This window comes from Zeus faber, assembly GCF_960531495.2.
Source record: "Zeus faber genome assembly, chromosome: 3".
NCBI lineage: Eukaryota > Metazoa > Chordata > Actinopteri > Zeiformes > Zeidae > Zeus > Zeus faber.
Window position 1 is genome coordinate 10,931,493 of NC_137190.1, and position 20,476 is coordinate 10,951,968.

Genomic DNA, 20,476 nt, shown 5'->3' on the forward strand with positions numbered 1-20,476 from the left:
GCAATTTCCATTTAATTTGGGCTTATTTCCAGGACTGCACTAGTCTCTACTATGTGAGGAAAAGTTGGGTTCATCATCTTCACATGTTGGAAATACATCTGAATTTAATTTCACTGGTGGTCCTGGGGGTAGACGACCCCCACCTGCCTGCGGGCCTCGTCCTCCACCTCCACCAGGAGCAGGGAGTCTGCGTGGGACATGCCGGGGCTCTCCTTCAGCCCTGTGTGGGGAACAGGTGGTACTTTTGAGCCCAGATAAGTGATAATGTTCACATTTGGATCAGCACAGTAGATACATTACTTCAGAAATGGTGGTACATTACATTTTTATCAAATAGGTCCAATAGATATCAGGAACAGGAAATCTGTATAGCAATGATTAAACCAGTACTGTAGTAGTAACTATCTCTCGTTACTTTAAAAAATGTGCAGACCGGACACAGAATACATTTTTGAATTAAAATCCTGCAACAGATTCAGCTAAAATGAATAATCATCATGGCACAATTTGAAAATGGAAGTAGACTTCCAAAGCGATACCAAATGGCATTGAAGGGTTTGTAATGGCTGGTCTGGCAAGGTATTAATTTGCACTTTTTCTCTAGTTTTACGTTGTATGTGCATATGTTTAGTGCATTCATGTCAAAGGTGTGAATCTCAATTTACATTTAATTTAAGTTGAACCAATTTATAAAGTGCAAGTAAATTTGTTTAGACTTAAAAAGAGTTCTGATGCCACCATGTGGTGACATCAGAACTCATCAGAAATCTTCTGTATCTTGCGTTTCAGTACATTGATTGACATGGTCCTGATTGACATACACCTGTGGGTCAAATACAGACAGGTTCAGATCCTTTTATCTGTTAGTCTGCTATTTAGCCACTTCATCTCCATGATTGGGGCATTAGAATGAAGCGCGGCACCTTTGAGCAGACACTGTCGAACCTCCTCAGCCTCGTATCTCATCCCTGTGCTGTTTAGGTAGTTGAGAGGCTGGGATGGTTCTGGCAGTGGGTACTGGCTCTCCTTTCCGTTCACGATCAGCGATGTGGGGCACCACATGTGGGCAGGGACCTGAATTAGGAAAAACAAAAAAAAAATATTCCTCAATTCTATCAAAACTCGGCGGTCATCATGCAGCATATTGTAGGGCTCAAGACTAAAACCATTTTTCATAACTCCTTATGTGTAATTATAATAGATCTGAGACAATATCCCTCACTCCTGTTCATTGCAGTTAAATTATCAGTGCAACCTAAATCCCTCTTTACAAATACTCTCACTTCAGAACCAACATTGCATAACTTGCCAACGTTAAATCATAAATTGAAATAATATTTCAGGGAAGGTTGAGGGGTTTTATTTTACTTTGACCGACCTTGATGGTTCCCTTGGTGCCAACGATCACAGCGTCATTGGGGAGATCCACGGCCAGAGAGCACGTACACACGGCCATTCTGTTCCTGGAGAACTTCAAAGTGACGACCATTGTCTCGTCCACTCCTACAAAAGACCCGTGGTTAACCCATAATACAACAATTAAAAAACAAAGTAGATAAGTACTTGTGTCTGGTGTGGTACAAAGTATTCATAGGGTGTCCAAAGGTCAAAGGTGACTTTCACACTCAAGATGTTGCCCCCTTCCATTTTCTTTTGTGTCTTCCGATCTTTCTGCCCCATTAAGGTTTGCATTACGCAACCTGTACAACGGCAGAGCAACGTCTTTGAGGTCGACAGCTAAAAATGCGTTTCTTGATCGTCATCCTGGGCTTGAGGGATGAGGCTTGAATCCAAGAGGAGGGTTCTCCGATTCTGAGCTCTCTGATTGGCTGCAGCATCTTGTGCGGCCTCCATCAATAGAAGTATTCGGATGAACAGCGGAAGTCGGGACAAGTGATTTTTCCCCCGATGATTTGTGCGATTCATCTTCCCAGTTTCCCCCTGTGCCCATGTTTACCTTTCCACCACACAACGAAATAAAAGGAGCTTGACTTTAAAGTAAATAAAATCCCAATTAGTAATCAAAACGTGTACCTGCTGTAACAGATGTCCAGCGATTAGAACGTTGATGTGTGTGTTTTTCAAAGCAACATCAGAAAACTAAGAGGTCCAAAGAAGCCAAATAGTCAGCGCCTGAATTGTAGTTGCATCAGCCACAGAAACTGCGGAATTATTGGATGCATGGTGGGGAAGTCTCATATAACAGAATAGGTCAAAACTGTTCAGGCTCAGTGGCCACAAGTTTAATTTCCCAGCCAGGGATGGACGGACAGCGAGCAGGGCAAAGCATAAATGCCACAAGGATTTACTCCGCTCCTCTGTGACAAATGATATACTCTGTGAGCCTCACCAAGAGCTGCCGTTCCAAAAAAACACCTTTTCACCCCGGGCCAAGCGCAAAACCCGGACGCCTGAGAAAACGAGGACAGAAATATGATTCTTTCTTTTGTCTTGTTTCCCTCATTCCGATGGGATTACGTTAGGATAAAGCCCGGTAATACACTTTGTTTCCAACTCATCGTCACTAAATTACAAATAAAACAAACCTGAAAATAAGCAAGCTTGTGATAGACAATAAACTTAATGACAAGTAATAGAAATATACACAAACCTGAACAATAAAAAGTAAGAATAAACCTAAAAAATGAGCGATAAACAAATGTTTGGCAATATACAATAAACCTAAAAAATGAAAAATAAAAAATACACAGCAATTAGTTTTGGTTTATTCTTACTGTTTATTGTTCATGTTTGTGTCTATCCCCCAGCATGTTTAACAACTATCTGGGATTCAAGTGGTTTATTTGTCACATACATACGTTCTTACATATATGCAGTGAAATGTATTTGCAACCCACCCAGAGATTATGCACAATAGTTACTAAACCGAATGTAATAGATAACCTTATTCCTACCTAGCTCACTAACTGAAACTAACTGATTCCTAAAACGTAATGCAGTGAGTGAATAGAACAATATAAACAAAATTTAATAAAAATAAAAGAAGACTCAAAAAGATAATAGAGTGGGAGTAAAAAATAGAAGGGAATAGAGTTATGTTTATAGGATAGGCTATTTGTATACGTTTGATATGATTTTTGCGAGTATGTAGATATACAGTACAGTATAGTATACAACAGTATGACACAGCACGGCAGGAATGGAGAGCGCTGTGTGCATCATTGAATCAATAAATAAAGATGTATGTTATTAACAAGTCAAGTTAATACATTAAGTCAATAAATTCAATGGATAAAAACATGATGTCAATGTGGTTGAAAAACTGTCTCTGTCGTCTGTTATTAATGCAGTACAGAGCACGTTCAGAGCAGTTTGGTACTACGGCCACTAGGTGGCAGCAGTCAGACTACAATCCATTCAAATGGCTGCAACAGATTCCTTCATCCCATAATGTCCTTAATCAACTGTTAAACATGCTGGGGGGATCCACGGTGGTACAGACAGCCATCTTATGGCAGACATTGGTTCCAATAATTGCTGTGTATTTTTTATTTTTCAGGTTTATTGTATATTGCCAAACTTCTGTTAGTCGTTCATTGTTTAGGTTTATTCTTACTGTTCATTCTTGAGGTTTGTGTCTATTTCTATTGTTTGTCATTAAGTTTATTGTTTATGACAAGATCGCTTATTTTCAGGTTCATTGTATTTGTAAATTAGCAGATTTATTGTATATTTCAGATTTTTTTCGTTTATCATTAGGTTTTTTATTGTTAGGCATATATATTTACATGTATATAGTATCGTATCTAATATATAATTATAGTTTCTATATTTGCTGGTTATAATAAGGTTTATTGTATATATTTAGCAAGTTTTTTTATTTTATTATTATTAATTTTAGGTTTATTTTTAGCGTTTATTGTATCATTGATTATTTTTCTAAATTCTACTTAAATTTTAGGTTGTTGTAGGTTATTATTTAATTTTTTATTTTTAATTTTTAGATTTATTGCATAGTGCCATTTTCTTTTTTCCATTTTATTCTTATGACTTTATTATTATTATTAATATTATCTATCTTTGATGTGGGCTGCTGTGACAATGCAATTACCCTATGGGGATGAATAAAGAATCGTCTGTCTATAATGACCAAGTACTAGGAAGCCATTTTACCTTGAACACCAGGATACAGTCCACCACCAAAGTGGACCCCGCAAAAAGCACCGGACCCCTCCACACACTGTGTACCTGTGTGTACGCAGACCCCGGTGGCGTGGACGCTCTGGGGCTTCTCTCCGTCGAACGCCATGCAGATGAACTGCAGGCCGTAGATGCCGATGTCCAGCAGCGCGCCGCCGCCCATCTCCTTCTCCACCGCCCGGGGGACGTTCATCATCGCCATTCCAAACTCTGCCCGCACCACCTTCAGCTCGCCCAGCTCGCCCTGCGCCAGCAGCCGCCTGATCTCCAGGGAGGCCGGGAAGAAGCGGGTCCACACCGCCTGGGGCAGGAAGGGAAAAATATATACATTTGATTTTTAATTTCAGATAAAGGAGCAAGCAAATTAACACTCCCAACATCAGAGCCCTTACAACCATCAGGAAGATAGATAGAATGCACACATCCATATAAAAATGGAATAAAAATATAAAAAGTGAAAAGTAGCAATATATGGAAAAAGGTGAAATATACAATAAACCTCAGTTAACCCTGTACAAAATAAACTATGGCAGGATAATGGTAAATAAACCTGAAAATGTTGAGCAGTAAAAACAGAATGTTGAGAATAAACATAATAAACAAACATGAACAGTAAACATTCACCTGTGTACTTACACAATCACTCTTCTGATTGTTGTACAAATGTTGTATTATTATTTTGTATTTTTTCTAATAGGGTTGTACAGTGATAGCAGCAGGTAGAAAACACCTCTGCTAGCACTCCCCGTATGAGCTCAAAGTATAGATTGTTGTCTTGGCCTTGAGAGGATTAACATGGATATCAGTTTCATAACGTTTCAAATAACGCCTTTTCATGCACAGACCGCCTGTTTTCACGTAACCAAAATTATTTGGACAGATCACTATTATGTTCAGATTAGGCATTTTTTATTATTATTATTTGGTTGGATATCTTTTGTATGAAGTGACTTTCACTTCAATATCTGACCCCAAAACAACCTCTGAGTCTGGATGGATCTCAATGGGAATTAACCTGCAGAGTAGATTCAACTGTAAACTACTGAAATACACTATGGAGTAAATGGTTAAAGTGAGTGTAAGTCAAAAATAAATGAATATAATGGATATCTGTGAATATAATGAAGGGCTGGAATGGAGTAATAAAGTGATATTAACAACTTGTTTGAAAATAACAAAAAAAAAGGAAATGTGGTGACTTCACTGACTCAGTTTCTTGGGCGTTAACAATCCATGAGGTCTCAAGCCAAGACTAAATAAATAAAATAATCACCGATGATTATTAAAATACACTGGGACTGTTGCCACACTTGTGAGACCTCTGTATTCCAATACCTTCCATTAATTACATCATAATTTTGCTATTTTTTGTTGCTGTTTTATCCTCACTAGAACATAATCTAAGTGAACAATATATAACATATATATAACGTATATAACATACATACTATAAGCAAAAAATAAAATAGGTATTAATCCTAAGAATAAACGTCTCAAGAACGTACAGCATAACTATTTTGATTGAATTTGAGAGAATAGTTGAGGTTTTTTTTCATACAATGACAACTTCCCAAAAATATTCAACACGTCCTCTCGGAACAGAAGACCCCATTTTTTCTTTTTTTCTTTTTGCACATCCAGACACAAACTCATTAAACTCAGCACATTGTGTGCGTGAACACTCCAGCTGGTCGGATCACCTCCCCATCCGGACAGCAGCGTGGGTGTTATCTTTGATTAAATGACTCGCCAGCAGGGTCCACCGTTAATAAGGATTTCCTCTCCTCCACCCCCTCCTCGACCACCACCACCACCACCCCCATCTGCACCCGCACCTCCATGAGGAACACGTCGTTCCTTTTGGCAGAGTCCAGCATCTCCTGCACCTCCCGGCGGTTCATGGCCAGAGGTTTCTCACACAGGACGTTCTTCTTGGCGTCCATGAAGAGCACGCACACGCGCAGGTGGTGCGGGTGGATGGTGCCCACGTACACCACGTCTGAAAACAAACCAAACGGGGAAGCAAAGAAACGAAACGGGGCGGGACGACCTTGTTTGTCGAGTACTTCATTAAAATGGCAGAATACAGAGGTTAATGCACCAAAGGTCAGATCAGACCCTGGTGAAAGTGAAGTTTCTCATTGTCACGTTTGTGGCGACTGTCTAAGAAGTGTTTCCAATGTAAATATACAACATTTTAAAGAAGTGACTAAAATATATGACTAAATGTACTGTATACTATAACAGGGGTAAATAAGTAGTTTTAATGTCTTCCTGTAACGTCACGTAAATGTATGCCTTTAAAGTGGATTTCCCAGACATGTGGATTAAGTTAAGACAGACTTCCCGGTTCATATGGTACAACAATTAAATCACCGGCATTTTTAGGAAAATATAAATGAGTTACCTCCCCTGAAATGTGCTTCATGTATAGAGATACGGCTCATGTGTTCAGCCAGTTGACACGGCTCTCTGACAACTTATCTGACACGGCGCATCGGAAAGGAGAGGCGATCGAGCGTAGTAGAGGCGACGCAGCTTACTGACCCACGTCGGGGTCCCGGGCCAGCTCGTCGTAGCTGCCGTACGCCCTGGGGATGCCGTGTTTCTCACCAAACTCTTCTGCATTTTTTAGGTTTCGTGCTGCCACAGCCACAACCTGCAAGGGCGATCAAATCACGGCAAAGGGGGGCTCATTAAACGTAATGTTCAAACAAGGGTCACGTGGATGTACTGTATTCTTTACTTTATTCTTTTATCATATGGACCTGAGATACGTTTCCCTTTTTCCCCACTGATCACATGACGCAATGTGTTGATCCAGCTGAATGACTCCGTTTTGAACATAACGATACTTGGGTTGAAACGCTATAGAAAGTCAGTCCAATAATAATAACGGCTAATAACTATATTTATATACCTGTAATTATTGTTATTGGGGGTGCATACTTTAATAGACAACTTATAAACGAGACGTATCGCGGATTTGAAAATGTGATGTTTTGGGGGTTTTTTTTATTGACTTTTTAGAGGCACAACACGTAGCGGTCTCTCGGTCGAAACCAAAGCCGGAGTTCGGCGACGTCGGGAGGGGAAGTGGCGTGGGCTCATGGGAGTCGCTGTCGTCGCCGTGCTCTTCATCTTTACGGGGGGGAAGCTTCGCCGACAGAACGCGCAGAAAACGGAAAACAAACGGCAAACAAACAACCGCCGCCGCCGCCAAAACGTGAGCCAGCGGCGTGCGGACGCCAGCCACGCCGCCGAGGTGCCGCCGCACTCGCCGACGTCACATCCGGTGCCGCCCGCCTCGCCCCGGAAGCGATAGCGAGGTCCAGGAAGAAGGAAGAGTCGTGACGCCATGACAGGCGACCTCGTCAAACGGACCGTTACCCGTATGGAAATAACGGGTTCCTCCGGGTTTAAAAAAATGTGAGAACATGTGGGATGAAGGCAAGTACACAACTTAACACAGCTCCAGCCGATTTTTTTTGTTTATATAATTTTTTTTTTTACATTTTAATGCGGAAAAGTTACAAATTGCACCTGTAACGTTTATTCGGCATTTTTATTCGACTCCACAGGTAAAAGTGCAGTAAGTTGCACGTTGTTGAAGGTGTTTCTCCTGTCACCGTTCAGGATCAGTCAATAACACTGACGTTTTATTTGTTTTTTTAAATCGTCATGTGACGTCACGACCACGAACGACAGGTGTCTTGCCAAAAACCGGCTGCCAAAAAGTGACTGCGGCGTCTACCTTGTCACCGGCAGGTTGTTTATGGCTCAAAGTGACTTGGTTTCATTCACGGGAGTTTATATTTTAAAGATTATGACCCGCCCAGTCCTTGTTACCTGTTGAATTACCTTCTCGAAGGGCCAAAACCGGTAAGCTGCGGTTTCCACCTGCCAAAAAGTGATCGCAGCATCTACCCCGTGGCTGAGGTTTCTGCCTCAAAATAACCTTGTTTCACTCTTGATGGTTATATTTCCCAGTTTACAGTCCAACCAGCCCTTTTTTTTTTGACAGCCGAACTCCATTTAAAATGGCCGATACAACTCATGAAACGCAACTTTGCACTTGCCAAAAAGTGATTGCAGCACCCACCTTGTGAGCGAAAGGTTGTTATACACCTCAAAATGACTTTGTTTCATTCACGAAGGTTAAACTTCACAGATTATAACCCACCCAATGCACGACGAGCTGCAGAAACGCGGCTTTTAATAGAAATAGAAAGTCGTGTCATTTATTATAGGAACGGACTTGTAGTCATCACTGCGAGCCGACCGTGCGGCAGAAGGGGTGGACCACAGAAGTTTCCAAGTACATTTTTCTCCCATACCAAAATACAATCGGTGAATATAGTCGTTGCGTTTGACACGTTTTCAAAAGGACGTTGCTCTACCTGGTGCTCGGTGCTCCGCAGTGTTTTCAGGGCCACAGTGAAGTCGTTGCTGATTCTGCCCGCACTGCAAATCCCCCACCTGGTCGCCATGTTGGGTGTAGTGGCCAACCGCTGCCGGCGGGGGGCGGGAGAGCACCGCTTCTGTTGGGTGAGACGCTGCACGACGGCGACGTTGACGACGAATCATTAGAAATCCATTTACTGTTCGTCGCACTGATGGTTATGCTGCGTCTAATCCTTCCAGTTGTGATTGTTGTAATGCAAACCAGTAAGCACGTGTTGGTAATTTCGCTATTTCATACGATAAACTCTTTATCCATAATCACAAAAGTTTCGTTTTTTCTTTCTTCGGCTTTCCAATTCCAAATTATAGAAATGGATTTGATTCACTCTTCAAATCTCCCTCTCAATCTAAAATATAATAAATGAAGGTAAAATATTATAAATCTATATTTGAAAATTGGATATTTCGTTTACCATTTATGTATTTATATTAAGTTCAATGTAATTAATGTTGGGATATGGTTTATCATAATCCTATGTTGTTGTTTTTTTTTGTTTTTTTTTCACTGTTCTATTTTCCACATGTTCTACGACTGTTGTTATCATTTTGATAAATAGAAAATGATCTGTTCAAATAAATGAATACAAAATAAATAGTTTCCATCTCATCAGATATTCTGGGACCCGGTAAATCACAAGCTTTCTGTTTTGAGCTGACCAATGGCTTCCTTCTCCCTCAACCTTGAGGTACAGCAGGGGAGATGGTGGACGCTCGATCATTAATCACATGTTGGGAGAAATGATGAAGTTAATTTTACACATTCCCAACCCATTAAACATGGGGAATGTTTAAATATTTGAGGGGCCGAGGCATTATTTCATCAATGCAGTGCAATAGGGGGAGAGCAAAAATAATTAATCAACTTTTCAGATTGAGTAATTCCAAACTGTGTGCTCTATATAAAGGCATCGATCCATTACATCCTGAAATTCTTAGCGGTCATGGGTGTTGCCAACAACGGAGCGAAATGGGCATCACTCTTTGCTGACTCATGAAGCCTTTCTCTGTCCTGACCTTGGAAAGCAGACAGTGCAACCTATTTTTGTACAGAGATCATAAATCTATTTGTAGCCCTGGGTAAGGGTCAGACCTGGCAGAACACCTTGATTTAAAAGTGATTCTCTTTTATTTGTATTATTATTATTTGTATTTCTTTAACAATTTATGAAATGCAACCTGGCCCTAATTATCAGTCTTTACACATCGTTGTGACAGCTGGCATATTATAACAGTATGCCGCCCTATGTTTAGAAAGTTGCCCTGAATAGTTGATTTGTTTCAGCCTATTTACCGAATTAAGGTTCATTTATGCAACAAAATGTGTTACCCTCTGATACCCACAACATGCAATTAAAATAACCTAAGGGGCCCAGAGGGACACATATTTAAATGCATGTACATATTGAAAACAAAACATGACATAAATTGTAGGACATGGTACCTTAAAATAAGAAGTTGTCTATTAGAAATATGTTTAAGTATAGTGGGAGCCTGATAAAGAATGTATTCAGGGGAAACATGAACCCACTGAAAGTTAACTAATTGCAGATCATTTTTAATGTTTTTTTTGTTTAATGTTTTAATGTTTAATGTTCAAATCATTTGATATTCTGATTATCACTCACTTCGCATTATAAATAGATATCAACGCTATGGTTTTTTAACAGGCTAACTTTACCACTAAAATGTCCATCTGTATGAATCAGAGGAAACTTCTCCGTTCTCCAGCAACAGTTAGATATCTCCAGTGTCATTGAAGATCTTTGTTGTGAAAGAAAGGACTGAACCAAATGGGAAAGAAGGGGCAGTTGATTAAGAAAATCAGATTTGGAGACTACTTTTGAGTGAATACACAGTCATATTATATATCGTGTTTTGGAAATATAAAATAAAATTGAACTCTTCATATGTTGATATATTCTGAGAAAAGCTAAATCTAAATTGCCAAATCTGAGGGGGCACGTGTCCCCCCCCCCCCCCAGTTTGAACTGTCTGGTCATGGTCAGATATTCATAGACTTTGCTTTGATACCAAGGCTGACAGCAAATGGTGGCAGGCTTTGGCTATATACAGTGTTCTGCATGTAGCCTAATGTGTGTTTTCTGTTGGACATTTGCAAACCCTCAAGTGAAACACAGATGCATATGAGATGTACATTTGGTGATTTCAAAACCCATTATTGGAAAAAAATGGGTAAAAGGGAGATTTTACACACACGGTACAGATTTGATTTTTGAACAGGCCATTGTCAGTGGCTCAAAGTGTCGTCCAATCCACAGCAATCTCAATACATACAGTATACTATCCGTTTTGCAAGCTTTATCGGGGCACATTTTGTATTTGTTTAAAAGGTACGAAACGTGCTCCTTGCGGCTCTCAACCTCTCAGCTGACAGCTCTGGTTGGAGTGATGTCATGGGCTGTCCTGGGTGAACAGCACCGTGACCTGCGTCCTGGCCTCGTCCATGACCTCTGTCAGCAGGACAGACTCTGACAGGGGCATCCGAGGGCTCTCCTTGAGTCTTGTGGACCAATGTGATCATTTAGAATTGTTGTTTTTTTGCCTTTTCAGTGTTTATCAAAGCACCCTTGAGATAAGGTTTGTTTGTTTGTTTGTTTCTGTCAGGTTTATTTCAATTGTTATCATATATGACCAAGTTCCCGTTTATCTTTTGGGTAATTTATTTTACTTTAATTTATAGTTGTTTTTTTTAATAGATTTGTTTATAGTTTTGTTTTTTTTTGTTTGTTTTTTTTGGATATATTTATTGTTTATCATTAGGATTAGCGTATATTGTATTTTTTTTCATATGTTGCCATTTTCTTTATCTATCTATCTATCTATCTATCTATCTATCTATCTATCTATCTATCTATCTATCTATCTATCTATCTATCTATCTATCTATCTATCTATCTATCTATCTATCTATCTATTTATCTATCTATCAGATTGTCAGGGCGATTATCAAGACTATCAGGGTTTTACCTGAAATCCGACAATATGGGGAAACCGTTTTATTTTCTAATATGTTTACTTCACTTGTTGACTTTACATTATCATATACTGTAGTTCAATGCGTTTTTTCAAGATTCAAGATTTTTATTTGTCACATACATATACATACTTCCATACATATATGCAGTGAAATGTAATGCAATGCACCCGGTGATAGCACACAATAAGTCCTAGGAAAAAGTACAAAAATAAAATAAAATAAAAAGTAGAAAATTCCTTTCTAATAGACCGACTAACTGACTCCTAAAACGTAATACAGTAAGTGGAATACTTATAGAATAAGATAAAAAATATATAGAATAAAATACAATAAAAAATAAATTGAAATAAAATGGAATAGGTTGAAGGAATATGCCTATGTATATACAGATATGTGCATTTAAAGTGGCATGTGAATTAAAGTGGCATGTGAATGTGAATAGTGTGAGGTAGTGTTTGGGATAATACAGCACAGTATACAACAGTACGGTGCAGCAATACGGCATCACGAACAACTCTGAACAGTGATACAGTATGCGGTACAGTATGCTACATACAGTACAGTAGGTAGTGGAGCCTAGTGCATGGCTCAGTTAGGACCCCTGGTGAGGTCAGCGTTGACAGTTCTGATGGCTTGAGGGAAGAAACTCCGTCTCAGTCTCTCTGTTCTCGCTCCGTGACTGCGGAGGCGCTTGCCTGACCGCAGCAGCTGAAACAGTCCGTTGTTGGGGTGATGAGGATCCTTCATGATCCTACGGGCTCTGCTACTACACCTCCTGGTGTATAACTCCTGCAAGGGGGGGAGGGTAGTTCCAGTGGTACGTTCAGCTGAACGCACCACCCTCTGCAGGGCCCGCCTGTCCTGGGCAGTACAGTTCCCAAACCAGGCAGTGATGTTGCCTGTCAGGATGCTCTCCACTGCTCCAGAGTAGAAGGACTTGAGGATCCTCACCGAGACCCGGAATTTCCTCAGCTGCCTGAGGTGGTAGAGACGCTGCCTCGCCTTTCTCACCAGAGTGTCTGTTTGAACAGTCCATGTTAAGTCCTCTGTGATGTGGACTCCCAGATATCTGAAGCTGCTCACCCTATCGACAGAAGTCCCATTAATCCACAAGGGCGCGTGCGTCCTCGATTGTGATCCACGCCTAAAGTCCACAATCAGCTCCTTGGTTTTGCTGACGTTCAGGTGTAGGCTGTTGTCCTGGCACCAGAGTGACAGGTCAGCCACCTCCTCGCGGTAGGCCTTCTCATCGCAGTCGGTGATCAGGCCCACGACCACGGTGTCGTTAGCAAACTTGATGATGGTGTTGGAGCTGGACCTGGCCACACAGTCATGTGTGTACAGGGAGTACAGTAGGGGGCTGAGGACGCAGCCCTGGGGGGATCCTGTGTTCAGGGTGAGGGAGCTTGACATGTACTTCCCCACCTTGACCACCTGGGGGCGGCCTGTGAGGAAGTCCAGGATCCAGGTGCACAGCGGACCATTCAATCCTAGCTCCAACAACTTGACAGCCAGTCTGGTGGGAACTATGGTGTTGAAAGCTGAACTATAATCAATGAACAGCATTCTCACATAGGCCCCCTTCTGGCCATCCAGGTGCGTGAGCGTGGTGTGCAGTACCTGGGAGACCGCGTCATCCGTGGATCTGTTCTGCCGGTACGCGAACTGCAACGGGTCCAAGGTGCGGGGGAGGGAGGCGCAGAGGTGCATCAGTTGGATTCCGCATTTACGAGCCAATATTGAGGTAAACATCAATGTATGTCTATCTATATTCCTTGTGATGAATAATTCTTCCAAATAGCCCAGCCCAAGTTCAACTGCGCTATTTCACTGTGTTGTGGAGTGAAAACGTTTTTACATAAATCTGCCATGATCTCCTTTTTTCCTGATTACTCTCGGGTGATAAAACCAGCGCCACTCAGTCGTATTCAGTGAGAAACGGGCCCATCCATTATTCATGACCATTCAAAAGCATGCATGGCAAAAGGAATAATTTGATATTGATAATCGGGTGTTCATAGGCCCTTTTTTGGTCCGCCATCAGGTAATATGTAGCCAATAATAATAAATCAAGATATGTTACCTTAAAAAAAATGGTTTGCATAAATTATAATAATTGAAATATATATTTTGTATTTCTTTTTTTTTTTACATTACATTTATTTATTTTTAACAGTGAGTATTTCAAACGCTGGCCATTGAAACAATCCATTGTCTTTTGGGATATATGCCTCACCTCCTCTGCCTCGAAGCGAAGCTGTTGGTGAAGTTCAGAGGCAATGCGGGTTCAGGAAGAGGGAATTGAGACGCCTTCCCATTCACTACCACTGTGGTGGGACAATGCATGGGACCCAGCACCTGGTCCGCAGAAAAGTAATGTAATAACTTGAAATTCCATTTTGGAACTTTTTATATTATTTTGTATTTTTTTTGCCCTTCTTTTTTACTTCAACAACTTTACATGGTCACTGAGCTACTATTCTTACTATTATATGACTTACTCTTTCCAAATATTTTCTTTTCTTTTTTACATTGTTGAGATGGCACGAGGGGTTAGCATTTCAGTGCCAACAGACACTATCTGTACTGCGATGAACTGTGTGGCAGATCCACCTTCCATACACCACCCGAGTTTCGTTTTAGTTGGCGTTTTCAGGGCTCGCCGGCGCAGAGATACAGACGATGGGGTTGGAAACACACTAGGGTTGGAAACACACCAGCGAGTGGGCTAGGTGGAACAAGCCCAGAGCAGATGTACATATCATGACAAGGGCTCCTCTACTATGTGTGTGTGTGGAGGGATGGGGGTTTTCCCTGTTGCTTGTTGATTAGTCTAAAGAGCAACAGGCGTACAGCCACACTGATCCTGGACCCAATCACTTCGACCCAAGACAGGTGTGGCTGCTCAAACCAAACCATCCCCACACCACACACTGTTATGACAATAAACTACTTGAAACTAATAATAAACTTAAATAATATACATTGGATGCAATGTAGCCTCCTAAGTACATATTCAAATCATGAATTTGCTTTGCTTTATGCACACAATCTGCATGTGGAAAATTCAGACTTGGATATTATCATATTAGTCATTCAAATACCAAAGAGGATTATTATTGCACATTGTATGAATGCTTCAGGTTTGTAAACACCAATTGATAAATCAATCAACACTCAACTTTATTCTTATCATGTGTAAATGATTGTGCATTGGTTGTGTGGCAATACCTTGATTGTTCCCTTTGTGCCACTGATAATTGCGTCATTTTGCAGCGCCACGGCAATAGAGAAGACAGAAGGCAATCCTGTTCCCAGAGAACTTCATCACAACCACCATGGACTCATCCACACCTATCAAACATTAACACAAAACAATCCAGCTTAACCCTCACATTGTAAATGTATTCTACTGCACATGCTCATTAATAATGTTTAAAACAAATCTTATTGATAAGGACACAGGCCTCCCCAACCCTGGTCCATCCAGCCTGTTAGTGGATCACTACCAGACTACCTGAGTCAAGCAGGACCCCTGTGGCCTGGATGACTCTGGCCTGAGGGGTGCTGAAGTAGGCCTTCACCAACGTCACCTCCCCTACCGCCTCCTCCGCCAGGAGCTTGCGCACCTCAGCATGAACAGGGAAACAGCGGGACCAGATGGCCTGGGAGGGACGGCGCAGAGGAAACACAGCCCGTCAAACGTCTGCTGAAGGTGCTCTGTCTTTCCTTTTATTAATCATTTCGGCAAATGCATCTGTCTGGCGAGATAACATGACTACGTAGATTGGCTTGTGTACTGCTCAATTAGAAGAGCATGGCTCTTTCCCACCCAAGGATAGATGTTTGTTGAAACACGGTAATCAATGTCTTTATAACCTTACCTCCATCAGGAAGACATTGCTTTTCCTTGAAGCGGCAACAAGGTCTTTGACTTGCCTGGAGTTCATGGAAAAGGGTTTTTCACACAACACGTTCTTCCCAGCTTTGAGGAACAGGAGGCTCACACGCCAGTGCTCCGTGTGCAACACTCCCAGGTACACGATGTCTGCAGGGACACAGACGCTCCAGGCTCATAACAGAAAAACTAGTGTCATTCCACCATTATCTCTATTGGTGTTAACCCACCAATCTCTGGGTCGAGCGCCAACTCCTCGTAGCTGCTGTAAGCCTTTGGAACACCGTGCTTCTTGGCAGAATCCTCCGCACGCTCTGGGCTCCTCGCTGCAATGGCTGCTATCTATACATGAGAGAGAACAGAAAACACAAATCCATCCATATCAGGAGACATCTGCCATGCTAATGGCGATACGGTGTGTTAGTACCTGGTGATCTCCAGGAGGAAGTGCTGAAGTTATGGCTGACCTTCCCCGCTCCGCAGGGTCCCCATCGGGTGGCCATGTTGAGCCAGCTGCAGAGGCCCTGGGTTTTGCCAAAGTGAAGGTCTGTTGCTCTCGGCAAGTGTTGACCTTGGGAGGGTTTGGGTCCTCGGAGGTAGCACAGTACCAAAGCGTCGATCCTTTAGGCCAGTGACAGCTTTGGCGAGTAGCTTCCTGCATTTATATTCTGGGGAGGTAAGAAGGGGTCACATTCCCTCCACTCCCTCCCCGAGTGAGATTGTGAAACACACACATACAGTACAAACTCTGCCATTACTGCCCACTCATTCTGGCACAGTAATACACATCGTGCTGCGTTGTTCCTGATACAAGCTGTTCACTACTTGCCAAAGCGGTTTGTGCAAGTTGTCTGACAATTTGTAACACGAGTTCCAATGAGGCACTCAAGCATCACTTACATATTAAGGGGAGGTGTGCGGTTTCATGTTCACAGCGCCGGTTTCACTGGCACTAGGATGAGCACTTTCCCAGAGAGAAGTGCAGGTCAAACCCTTGAGTTGGGGCCTCCTCTGTTTATCACCGCCATTGATTGGCTTGATAGCGGCACAGAGGTCAATGATTAAATTGGAGTCCCGCTGGGATCGCTGTGGTAAACAGATACACTGGCTAAACAACGGTCCACACGAGCCCCCAGCAGAGCGATTTAACTAGTGGTTAAGCTGAGCCAGGATGACTATGGGAAAGTGATTGCTCAGTTGCCCTTGAGCTAAATATTACCCATTTATTTAGACAAACATTGTGCAGAGTTCCTCCCAAAAGCAGCCAGTAGAGGACACTGTGTTGTAAGCAGAATTCACTCACCGTTTGTGCTCTGATGATTGTGGATCGTTGTAACCTGGCATTAGGGTTTGCAGCATCATGTAATATGAGGTGTGAATGAAAAGACTTAACCACTTTAACAATCCATCAAAGGTCTTATTGGATTGGATCTGAATCCAAATAAACAAACAAAAATAACTGAGTCAAATTCATTTTTGACAATTCTTTTTCAATTTTTAATTTGAAAGACAAAACATGACTCTAGTATAAATGGTCTCCAAATTAATAGTTGATCAAAATCATAATCCTGTCCAATTATTATTATTATTTTATTATTATTATTGTATTTTTTTTAATTTGGCCTCTAAACTTTTTTTCTATTATGTCTCCTTCAAGAAAATATTGTTGATGAGACTGTCAGTGAAATAATATCATTGTGACATAAATATATATTTTTTTATCAATGATTCTGTGCTTGCTGCTTTTGTGTTTCACTTCCAAATGAATTCTGGGAACTGTGTGCCGTTGTCATAACGACAAGGTACCAGCTGGGCAATTTGTATGCAAATGGCATCGGGCTTGGCCTGATATCCCTGCCTATACCATAGGACCTGGTTACCATGGGAATGCACATTTGGGTATTTTTATTTATTTTTTTCTTTTGGCAGTTTTTTGTCGAAGGAGGGAGAGAAGTGTGTTGCTCGTGTGTACCTGAAGTGGCATTATCTGAGGTGTCAAAAAGAAGATTTAAAAGTGTGAGAGCGAGTTAGGAGTGTGCAGCCTGACGGGGATGACCCGCCTGGGCTTTGGATTGGTGTGAGGTGGCGGCTTGGACCCGTGCTCCTTCCCTGCCGGCCTGCTCAGGTGGGCAGAGTCGGGTGGTGTTTCGGACCGAGACCCCACTTCCCACACTGTCAGCCACCATCATGGATGTCATCCGCACTTGAAGTTCCCCAGTAAAGAAGATGTCATGCTTCCTTCAGCCAGTGAGCTCAAGGTCAGAGAAGGACGAGCCGCTATTCCGATCAGACGTTCCCATCTGAGGCGGGATGGAAGAGCCCGGGGAAGATCCTACAGGCGCTAGGTCCATGGGCTCGGCCTCGCCCAGGCACAGTGAGAATAGCTCCAGAAAGGGAATGCCGATGAGCACACAGGTACAGGAAGCCGGCGCCTCATTAATTCAGCATGGTCAGGACAATTGCCTTCCACTCCTATCACTTCTCACTGTCTTTATTTGATTAAAAATTCATGCATCATCTCTCGTCTGTGTCCCTGTACCACCGGGACGCGGCAGGATGTGGTGTCTCACGTGGCCAGTCAACGCGATTTCCACGGGGGGGGGGGGATTGTTCTCTCTGAATGCGGATGATCACAACAGACAATTTTGTTTCACGTTTTTTGTCGTGACAGGTCATCCACAGAACCCGCCGCCAAAATGAAGCCCCGCCTCTTTGCTGTCTGTGCTGCGACGTGTTGCTGTCATGTAAAAACGACGCACCTCCAGCTGAGGTGATTTACAGTTGCCGTTTTCACCATATTGCTATTAGAAAGGCTCACAGGATTGTAGTAGTACAAATATTACACACAGGTCAACGACACCTTTTAAAATTCCCTTGTAAAAACTTGTTAACCATCCATCACTGTCAATCTGGGGGAAAAAAAAAAAAATTTCAAATGACTGAAATGGATTTTTGTTTCCACCCAAAGTTTCCATGCGACGGATACGGTAATACAGCATCAGATAACTTCACCTTACTGCATAACAGCTCTGTAACTTAATGGTTAGTAAGAAGGACCGGAGATGGAGCGCCTCATCCTATTTTGATTGATATGGATATGCGCGGCGGGCTCCCAAACATCCGTACGTGAGCGCCATCTTGCCTGTGTGGACGTTACAGAGAGTCAGAGGAACACCGTGACTCCTTCATCTCTGTCTCAAGGTCACTGCAGAGGAAGGGTGACAATCCAGACAAGCGCCAGGAGGTGCCAGCCAGTTTGAGGGGAGGCTGGGCGCTTGATAAATCCAGCAGGGAAGTGTGCAGAGGGGAGTAATAAGTCATTTTGTCAATGCTACAGGATGTACTGATGTGTGAGCCCAGTTTTTTTTCTTTTTCTTTCCTTTTCGGTTAAAGTGTGATGGAGGGATACTAAGAGGAGCAGGCAGAAATGGGAGCCTTTGAGCCCAGCATTGTGCCAGCCCTTTGAGAGTCCTATCTTTGTCTGCAGCATGCACACACTGGGAGGCTGAGCCGCCGAGCAAGAAGAGACTGGACCAAAGCTGACTCAGTGGCTCTTCATTCCATCTGGTTGGTGGTGGAGATGGCGCTCGAGGTGGAGGAGGGAGGGGGGGGGGGGGTGGATGTAGAGGCAGCGTAGCCAGACCTAGAGCTATTACATCCATTTACCACTGTCATCTGTGTCCATTCGCCCCTGGTTTCCATGGTTTTCTCAGGCCAATCCACATTAGCCACGGGCTGCCCGTACTCCTGATGTGGCCCCTGCTCCGTAATGGCCACGGCCGAAAACACGAGAGGGAAGCCGCATTTCGATTTAGTTTAGCGAGTTTGTCGGAGAGGTCTCCTCGCAGCTGAAAGTTTGCCGGTTTCCCTCGCTGTTTCCAAAGCATCGTTGACCTTCCACCTGATCATCCATTGAACCGTGGTCTCGAAAATGACCTTTGCGAGCCTCTGAAAATGGCAACAGCTCCAGAAATACTCTGCTGCTGGGAATATATCACTCTGTTTTTATCTGAATACCCCACACGTTCTACACGTCGACGCACGTGGGGCAACATTTCAAGCATAAACACAGAGGTGACATGTTTTCTTAGATGAGCGTTATCATGGCAGCAACTGCATTGGTAGATATCCATAAAAATAGATGATCTCCATCTTAGAGATTAGGTGATGTTTATATTAAGCAGAGCTGAAAAAAGGGGGGGTTCTCCAACCAACAAATGAAGCTTTATGCCGGGTGCGGATGTCCCTGCGGTGGATGTTTATTTCTGTTCGACTGCTAATCAAAGCGACAGATAATCAGTGCTGTCTTTCCACTGACAAATCTGTCCCCATTAGCCAGAGCCTGATGTTGAGGAACAGAGGGAACTCTTTCACCGTCGCTCTCTCTCTTTTTTTGTCTCTCTCTCTCTCTCCCCGTCTCTCCCTCTATCTTGTCCTGTCCTTGGCTCACCCCTAGAAACATCTTCTTTGCCTGCACTTTGTCTCTGGTCACCCGCTGAAGGCTACGCTGCCATTCAGTACTTGTGCTCTTCTCCGCCCTGAACACACAGAGAGAAGGGCGCGCACACACAAACGCACGAGCGCACACAAGCACAAACGTACGCGCGCATTCGACAAAAAAGAAAAACCCACTTGTGAAACCATCCAGGACCACAATGGCACCGCTTGGTGTCAGGATGCGGATTGCCAGGTGTCAGGATGCGGGGGCCAGGACGCGGGGCAGACATCCTCTATCTTTCCACTGATAAACGCCCATTTGACTTCTCAGGATCCCATCGTCGGCACCGGTCGGGTTTGCCGTCGGGCAAATGGAGCGGCTTTTAGTTACGTTTTATTTTTTCTTGCACGTGAATAACAGTTATGGCGATAATAACGTTACTGTTGATATTGCCCGCTCCTCTCCAGAGTCTTGTCCGATGTCCTCATCGACACCGTTGGCCGACAGGGAGGCTCGG

The 20,476-nt window shown here is 42.9% G+C and overlaps 1 protein-coding gene across 1 annotated transcript; it reads right to left on the bottom strand.

The window, feature by feature from the left end:
- Positions 1–81: 81 nt before the first annotated feature.
- On the bottom strand, positions 82–16,024 carry dhdh.2 (dihydrodiol dehydrogenase, tandem duplicate 2; the record flags this gene model as incomplete). Its single annotated transcript, XM_079997986.1, is given in 16 exon segments — positions 82–220; positions 924–1,074; positions 1,379–1,503; positions 4,210–4,462; positions 5,997–6,160; positions 6,709–6,820; positions 8,562–8,672; positions 11,071–11,146; positions 13,860–13,981; positions 14,855–14,918; positions 14,920–14,977; positions 15,141–15,288; positions 15,508–15,671; positions 15,752–15,863; positions 15,949–15,967; positions 15,969–16,024. Coding segments are annotated over 16 exon segments (1,845 nt in total). The 3' UTR covers positions 82–110.
- Positions 16,025–20,476: the final 4,452 nt, after the last annotated feature.